The sequence below is a fragment of the Poeciliopsis prolifica genome, unplaced genomic scaffold (genome assembly GCF_027474105.1).
Source record: "Poeciliopsis prolifica strain line A6 unplaced genomic scaffold, Auburn_PproV2 SCAFFOLD073, whole genome shotgun sequence".
NCBI lineage: Eukaryota > Metazoa > Chordata > Actinopteri > Cyprinodontiformes > Poeciliidae > Poeciliopsis > Poeciliopsis prolifica.
Window position 1 is genome coordinate 1,344,304 of NW_026562448.1, and position 9,201 is coordinate 1,353,504.

Consider the following 9,201-nt stretch of genomic DNA (forward strand, 5'->3'; position numbering starts at 1 on the left):
GTAATCAGGGAACGAGACACACCTGGGAGGAATGAAGGAGGAGACGGGAAAGACACAGAAACTTGAAATAAACACACAGGAAAACAGATCCTGACAGTTTCCTCTTTTATCGTTTAAAACGATCCACAAACTATCACTGCTGCTCCTACATTGTGTTTGATTATTGTAAATTCACTGTGGGATGTTGGGGTTTCACTGGATCTTGTTCTGGAACCGGGACGCTCAGTGGAACCGGGACATTAAGTGGAACCAGGACGCTCAGTGGAACCGGGACATTCAGTGGAACCGGGACGCTCAGTGGAACCGGGACGTTCAGTGGAACCGGGACATTCAGTGGAACCGGGACGCTCAGTGGAACCGGGACGCTCAGTGGAACCGGGACGTTCAGTGGAACCGGGACGTTCAGTGGAACCGGGACGTTCAGTGGAACCGGGACGTTCAGTGGAACCGGGAAGCTCAGTGGAACCGGGACGTTCAGTGGAACCGGGACGTTCAGTGGAACCGGGACGTTCAGTGGAACCGGGACGCTCAGTGGAACCGGGACGTTCAGTGGAACCGGGACGTTCAGTGGAACCGGGACGTTCAGTGGAACCGGGACATTAAGTGGAACCGGGACGCTCAGTGGAACCGGGACGTTCAGTGGAACCGGTTCTGGTTCTGTGTTGCTCCTGGACTCTCAAACTGACCGAACCTCTTGGACTTTTATCGGCTCTGAGGTCACAGAGGTTTGGGAAATCAGCCAACGATCCTTAAACCAACCGGACCTAAAACTCACATCTCCACTCCTCTTGACCTCTGACCTCACGCTCTCCGACTCTGGTCGCTATAGTAACAGTTATGAATCCCTTCAAAATAAGATGCAGATGCGCCACAAAACGAACATTTTGCTTTAATGAACATTTTAACTCAGATTATCGACTGATGGACCCTGAGCTGTTTCTCCATCTGGGAGACGAGAGACGCTGAAGTGATGCTGATGCTGAGGGAGACACCTGGTCTCCATGGTGACGCAGTTGAAGCTTCATTGGCTCGTTAACATCCGGTCACCTGATCCTTCCTCTACTTCAGTGGTTACATGCAGGACATTACGTTTCCCCGTCTTTATGGAGGTTTCTACACATTTTCTTGTGGCTACAGTAAAAAGTTAATCAGCTGACTTGGCACAGAGGCACCTGGAGGACAGGCTTATTGAATATATATATACTAATATATGTATTAACTGTTTGTTGGGTTAACACTCATGAACAAGTAATTCGATCTAGAGCTACGATCTCAAACTGCACACAGTGTCTGAGCTTCTCTTGGCTTTTGAGAACTCTGGTGATCCCTGCACAGGATTTCACTGTCAGTTCTTGGCTCAGTTGCTGTCATGCCCACTTTCTTCCAAACCTATTCTGTCGTGTGACTCCATAGAGCCACCAGTCTGGAGTTTACAGGCTCCTGATTCCATGTTTTGTTCTTTAACAAGAAGCAGCTGAGGTGCTGGGTGCATTACGCCTGTTGGCATGAAGGTAACTGGAACACCTGGACTCAAGGACCTGGAAGGTGGATCCCATATGTTTGGCAATATATTGAATATATATATTAAAGCTTTGCTGTTGTGCTTGATGCTGATAATTTAAGCACACTAAATTATTATTGGAAAATCGGCCAACGATCTTTAAACCATGAACCAGACCTAAAACTCACAAGCTCCTCTCATCTCGTCTTGACCCCTGACCTAACGCTCCCTGACTCTGTTTGCTGTGGTAACCGTTACGAATCCGTGACTAAACACATGTATCTTCTTTCTCCACTGTGTAATTATTCAAGCTTTTCCTCTTCTGTTACTGGCAAAGCTGCTGGAGCGCAAACAGGATTGATTTATTCCGATTTCAATAACTAATCTGAATTTCCTGAAAGTGGGAAAAGTTAAGCTTCATTGTGTGTTTAGGTGAATGGATGACCCAGCTCACTGTTGCATGAAATTACAGGAAAAAGTCCCAATTGTTCCATAAAACCAGTTCTGCAATTGCCTCATTGCTCCAAACTGAAGAACACAACCCTTCACCTGCAGCACCTCCCTGCTCACACAGCTGTATTTAAGATGCTGCAGGTGAACGTGAGCTGCATGGACGTTGTGCTGGGAGTGTGATGATGGCCTCCACAGCGCCGCTCCTCCTCCAGCTGCTCCTGCTGACCGCCGCCGTCTCAGCGTTGCAACACTGGGGAGGAACCATGAACATCGCCTACAAAGGAAGAAACCCTGACGGATCCTTCAGGGTTGAGAACAATCATTTTAAATCTATAGCAGCTTATTTATCTAAAATCTGTCATCTTCTTGTCTCAGTAGGAGAAATTATGAACACATTCTGCTTATGTTTCCCACAAAGATCTGATGTTTTTTTCTTCAAATTACCATAAAAATGTTGTATATTTAAATACATTTTACTTTCAGCCTTTAGCAAAAATACTTTATATGTAAATTGTGCAACAGAAGGTAAAAATTCAATATATTGTATAAAGTTTGTTGTCGAAGAAACTCAGTTTTTTAATTTTTATAAACAAAATGTGATTTTTTTTGGTTAGATTTTATATGCTGACATTTTTAATTCACTTGCTAAAATATTGATCCATTAATTATTTAATTAAATAAAAACTGGTTGATAGACTCATTAGTGACTAACTGAAAAACTGATCAAATTACTCGATAAATTGATTGAATGGTTGCTGGAATCAATAACTGATTGATTCCTAGATTCATTGATTATCCAGTCAACTGTCTGAATGATTGATTAGTTTCATTCTTTGTATGATTGTTTGATAAGTGAACAAATAAGAACTTGTGATAAGAATTTAAGCATAAATGGTTTCCATGCCTAAACGACTGAATATAAAGTATTTTGTACATTTTGCTTCTGATTTAATGCTCGACATTTTCAAACCTTTAATCATCTAAACATGCACATTTAAGCCGATGTGTGAATTTAGAAATGGATCAGTTAGTTTCATAAACTATGCTACATTTCTAGCTTCAGTTTTGTTTGGTTTATGGATAATAAAAAAACAGATTCTTTGCATGAAAATGTTGCTTTATCTTTTGCTTGTTTATGTTTTTTTCTCACCAGCTGTCTCTCCGGACCAGAGCGACTTCTGATACCTGCGATTACTCCCACTACTGGTTCTGTCCCAGTGGGAACTGTTCCCTCCCCACCAGCAGAGTGTTGTCTCCGATCGACAGCAGCGCAGATGGGAACCAGTGGTGTGAAGCAGAAAACATCGAGAGCTGGAGTCTCCCTTCTGACAAACCGGTGAAGCTCAGGTGAACGTTTTCTTCTCATCGAAACAAAGACCAGTTGATATAATTGATCATTTTGGTGCCGAGCTTTAAATGAATGAATGTGTGCTGCAGGGCGGCGAGCTGCTGCTGGGCCTCAACGCGTAACTCTGTCAGCAGCTGGAGGCTCAACACACTGGTGGATCTGGGAGTGAGGTCAGACACCAGAAAACCAAACAAATCCCCAAACACTGCCGTCCTCCCCTTCATCAGGTAGTTATCCTGCTATTCCACTTTTCCAAACCTTTGTTTTTCAATAAATCACTAACTTTTGGTCTAAGTTTGACCAAAAGACAAAGAGAAAATACATTTAGGATAAATACTCCAAAAAGTTACCATAGTGCAAACTGCTCAGCAAGCACTTTGAAGATGTGTCTGGATCCACATTTGAATCAAAATAATTCTCTTTTCACAGGTAGTTTAGTTTGTTAAATAACGCTTTTATTTACAGACGTATGATTTTATGTTTGCTAAGCTACTGATGTTGCTCATACTTAAACCTTGTGTTGTATAAAGAGATTGTTTGCAGAAGATTATTTACAATCTTTTGGAATCTGTTGAAGAGTTCCTCAGAACTGCCCGAGAACGTACAACCTGCCCTCGTTTGATGCAGACGGAGACCGGGTCCGGTGCCGGTACCAGAACCTCCCAAACACAGAATGTGACAACTGCAACTCCATCTCAGGTTTTCAACTTGATCGGGTGAGCTGGGAGGTTCCTTCACACTTTCAGGAGTTCCAGTAACAGATGACTGCCTTCCATAATCTGTGTTTTAACTTTGTCAGGATTCTTGCCGGTTGAGCTTCCAGTCCGCCGAGGCTGATCACAGAGTTTTTGGGTTTGAGATGGTAGTAGAAGACTTTCCACGACGCTCTATCGATCTGTTCTACTCAGACGGGTCGAAAGCTCGCAAGTTCCCACTGATTACAAGGATGAAGAGGAAAGTAGAAGCTGTGATCTCTGTGGTGACTGTGGGGGACCAAATCCAAACAGGTGCAGCAGAAACCGGACAGTTTACTGCTGACCCAGAAACCTCTGCCTCCTGGAGGCAACGGTCAACTCCTGCAGCAACCGAAATATCAGCCACACTGGAAACTACTGACCCCTTCTGGTTGTGGTGGAGAACAACTTCAACTGCACCAACAATTACAAAACCAACTTCTACTGCACCAACAATTACAAAACCAACTTCAACTGCACCAACAATTACAAAACCAACTTCAACTGCACCAACAATTACAAAACCAACTTCAACTGCACCAACAATTACAAAACCAACTTCAACTACACCAACAATTACAAAACCAACTTCAACTGCACCAACAATTACAAAACCAACTTCAACTGCACCAACAATTACAAAACCAACTTCAACTGCACCAACAATTACAAAACCAACTTCAACTGCACCAACAATTACAAAACCAACTTCAACTGCACCAACAATTACAAAACCAACTTCAACTGCACCAACAATTACAAAACCAACTTCTACTGCACCAACAATTACAAAACCAACTTCAACTGCACCAACAATTACAAAACCAACTTCAACTGCACCAACAATTACAAAACCAACTTCAACTGCACCAACAATTACAAAACCAACTTCAACTGCACCAACGACAACAACTTCAACAAACTTCAACAACTCGGCAAAAACTCCTGCTGCAACCATTACCCCACGGCGTGAGACGTGGACAACTACGTCATCTCGACTGCAAAGTACAACCCACCAAGAGACAAATATTTCCCCCATCAGTGAATTACCACTTCAGTTCGCTTTTCTTGGTAAGAAAGGTTTAATTGTTTCTAATGAGGTTCTGACACGATTTATAATGTTGCAGATATTTTAAAAATGTAAATATATTGTAGATGTTTTCTGCACCGTTGCTCTAAACCAACACCAAGTGATCAAGATTTTGCAGAAATGAAAGTGAGCAAATTTGAAGATAAAAGTTAGATTTTAAGGTATTCTAGGTAAAAAGTCTCCATAATGTGATTGTTGTGCATCCATGTAAACTTTGGAAAATATTTATTTTTAGTTTAAGAATATCTTCAACAATCCTGTACTCAGTACAACCTGCATAGACTTCATACTCCAGCTTCCTCCCTCAATCCAAATTGGTTGAATGTCCAGTTGGTCACTCAAATTAGATACAAATAAATACATTTCAAATTAGAGCCAAACTGTAAAGTGTGAAACCTCCACCCCTGTTGGGCCTTCAACACTTCTCCTGCGTTTTTCACATTTAACTTTAGTTCCTGTCTTCTTCCATTGTGCAGTGGATCCTCCTGTTCCTTCATGTCAGGACGGACTCTACCTGCCTCGCCTTGTGGCTCCAACACCTTCAGACGGAGAGCGAATCGTAGGAGAGGTCGAGAAAGAGCTGGAGGTCAGAGTCATGGCACAAGCCACACAGTCAGCGTAAGTTAGAACCAGTTCACCGCTGGCTGGTCCGTAACAACCAGTGTTGGACAAATTAACTTTAAAAAATAACTAAGTGACTGAGTAACTAGCCAAACTGCAACTAGCCATAAACATCAACAACTTAACTAATGGCTCCATCACCTCAGCAAAACTGACAAAGACAATAAAGAATCACACAGGATGCAGTCAGCAGAGAATCAGAGGGTGAAGCCATTCAGAATGCAGACATATTGATGCTGAATCCTTCTCGTCTTAAACTCTCTGCTCAGACGCATCATGAACGTTTTGTGTTACGGTGAGATGATCTGACAGGGCTTCTGCAGGTTTCAGCAGACGTTTTAAGTCCTTTAGCAACCAAGCAAAGGTATGCTAACAGCTAGTTATCGATGGAATAAACCTCATCGAGTCACAGAATGAAACGCAGATATCTGTGTGCAACTGGAAAAAACTCAACAGTCCTGCCTCGGCAAAATTCAAGACCCGTGATTGAAGTATTCAAGCTGAAATGTGATGGGAACTGATTCTCCTGTCAGATGAAAGCTGCTTCACATTTTATTATCAATGCAATTCAATTATTTCAAGCTCCAACTGCTGGGAATAACACAATAACCTCTGCATTACTTTTTTATTCAGGATATTTAATCTGGTTTTAAGTGGGCCAACGAACGTCACCAAACACAGAGACACAAAAACCGAATTCGTCATCAGATGGACGCCGACTGCAGACGACCTGGGAGATTTTCACCCCATCTGCTTCGCTGTGGAATCAGTGAATGGGTGAGTCCAGGATTTATTGGTGTTAAAAGAAATTCATGATGAATAAATGAAACCATAATGGATGTTTATATTTAGTTTAGCTTTTAAACAGATTTATAGTCGTGCCCTCAAGAATGACTGAAAATAATGCTGCAAATGTCAATTTTGATGGTTTTTAATATCTTGTTCTGCTCATCTGAAACGTTTGGGTCTGTTTCTTCCCGTCTTGTTTCAGGCGTTCTGTCTACCAGTCTGAGATGAGGTGTGTTCTGGTGGAAATCAGGAAGCGACAAAGTAAGTTTGAGTTTGGAGGAGAGAATAGACAAACAGATTGATAAAGTTCCTCTGTCTGGATTAGTGCTGCAGTTTCTCAGAAACTACAAATCCCATTAGAGACATGGTGTTGGTCCCTGAATCCTTTCAATCCCTTCAAAGCTTTTCGTTGCTGTCATTATTTTCTCATTATTCTAATCATCTTGTGTTTCTGATTTGTTCGTCTGTGTTTGTTCCAGTTGAAGCCACAGTGACCTGCACCCAATCCACAATGAAGGTTGAGGTTGACAAAGCTTCCTTCTTTGGACTCCAGGAGGATCATCTTCGCCTCAGTGACCCCAGCAACACCGTCTGCAGCCTGCAGAGACACTCCAACAGCACTCACATCGTCGCCGTCATTCCCCTCAACGAATGCGGGACTCAGATCGAGGTGAGAGCCGTTTGACACATCACACTCAGTCAGTTACCTGTTTAACACAGACCGCTCCCTCTGCAGGAAGACGACGACTACCTCATTTTCAAGAATGAGATCACCACTAAGGAAGACGACCCGAACAAGCTGATCACCAGGAAGCACCTGGTGGAGGCCCGGTTCTACTGCCAGTACCCCAAACGGGGGAATGTGACGCTGAGCTTCTCAGCTCACAGAAAGAACGTCACGGTGTGGGAGAAAGGCTTCGGCACGTTCACCTACCAGTTTGAGTTTTACCAGAGCAGTCAGTTCAACGCCCTGTTCAGCCCAAACTCATACCCACTGGAGTACGACGTGGGAGACAGGATCTACATGCGGCTGGACGCCAGCTCCTCTGTCAACAACACCGAGATGTTTGTGGAGTCCTGCAGAGCTGCACCGTATGACAACCCAACTATCATCCAACCTACTCCATCATTGAGAACGGTGAGGCGTGGCTTTCATCTGGCCGACGCATGCATGATGCTAATGCTGCGTCACCGTTAATTATAGGGGCACATTGATATTGGTCAAGACAAATTTCAGTCAGAACGATTCATTTCCACAACCGTATTTGTCCAAGGTTCAAAACTGCCAAATATCCAATACAGCAAAGAGTTTTCTTTGATTCAGTCGCGCTGTGACATGTTTGATTTTCTCGGTGCAGGTGTGGGGTTGATCCGACTGTGCAGACATATACACCTTCCAACGACAGACAGTTCCAGTTCAGCATGGAGGCCTTCAGATTTATCGGCCTGCATGATCAGGTGAGGAAGTGCATCTCCATATGCATCAGTTCACATGTCGTTGTCAAAGTCAGACAGAGTTTCAAGTCAGGTCTTCTGAAAAATCACTTGATCTGTTTGGATTCAAGGAGCTGATGTTCAATATGATGTTGAGCAGTTAGTGTTGATGATGGTACAGCTGTTTCTAATTGTGAAAAAAGGTAAATAAAATTAAATAATTTGTTGGAATACTTGCCAAGTATAAAAACACAAAGGTTAGGTTTATTGGCTCTCTGATAGAAAGTGTAGCAGAGCTCTGAAGTCACTTGACTGCAGCTCTGCTTGTTGTCCACCAGAGGGAGTGCTTTCTGTTAGTGGCTGTGTGTTTGAGTTCAGGTGTACATCAGCTGCACAGTCATGATGTGTGAAGCAGGAAACCCCAACACCAGGTGCTCCAGGGGATGCAGCAACTCCACAGGGTCCAGCAGCTTCATTCGCAGAAAGAGAGAGGCTGTGATCGAGAGCGGAAAGCACTTCGTTTCCCAGGGTCCTTTGCGTCTGAAGCGTGAGGCGGACCCCAGAGGGGGCTCAGGTAAGGAGATGGTGGCATGATGAGGTTTATGAGCAGCAGATAAAATGTGAACAGGACTCCATCAGCACCGTGTTCCTCTGGCCTGCAGCTGCCAACCTGAACCTGAACCTGGTGTTTGTGGCTGGATGTCTCCTGGCTGCTGTTGGGATGGTCTGCGGCGTCATCATCTACAAAAGCAAAACCTCCAGGGTCAAATACCAACCTCTGCCGGCACATGAAAGCTAAAGCTGCAGCATCAGCCCAACTGCTTGGATCATCTGAACATGGCATTCTGGATGTTTCTGAACTATTAATTAAATCTCTTTAAGCTACTCAGAAACCTTTGATTATTTCTCTCCTATTTGAATAAAATATTTGCTTCTGTTTAAGAAAATGTGCCTTGAGCTTTTCTTCTATGAAAGGGTCCTTTTGGTTTTATCATTTTCTGTCTGAAAATCTCAATAAAATACTCATTTCATTATTTTTGCTGTGTGTTTTCCTTCAGAAGCTACTAACATATGAAATACAGAATCTAGTGTTGCAGCCATATGTTTTACTGCTCTGTCATTAATGTAGAGAAGAAGCAAACAAACAAGTTAAAAAAGCCACAACATTGTTATTGATTTTGAAGAGATCCTGCACAACGATGTTCCTGTAATTATGATGCAAGCAGGCTCT

The 9,201-nt window shown here is 43.2% G+C and overlaps 1 protein-coding gene across 1 annotated transcript; it reads left to right on the forward strand.

Annotated features, from left to right (window-relative positions):
- Positions 1–2,112: 2,112 nt before the first annotated feature.
- On the forward strand, positions 2,113–9,004 carry LOC129352212 (uncharacterized). Its single transcript, XM_055021081.1, is given in 14 exon segments — positions 2,113–2,262; positions 3,108–3,301; positions 3,392–3,529; positions 3,880–4,018; positions 4,102–5,107; positions 5,603–5,744; positions 6,381–6,524; positions 6,739–6,797; positions 7,016–7,206; positions 7,273–7,639; positions 7,642–7,674; positions 7,894–7,994; positions 8,349–8,544; positions 8,633–9,004. Coding segments are annotated over 14 exon segments (2,976 nt in total). The 5' UTR covers positions 2,113–2,133; the 3' UTR covers positions 8,770–9,004.
- The last annotated feature ends 197 nt before the right edge of the window (positions 9,005–9,201 follow it).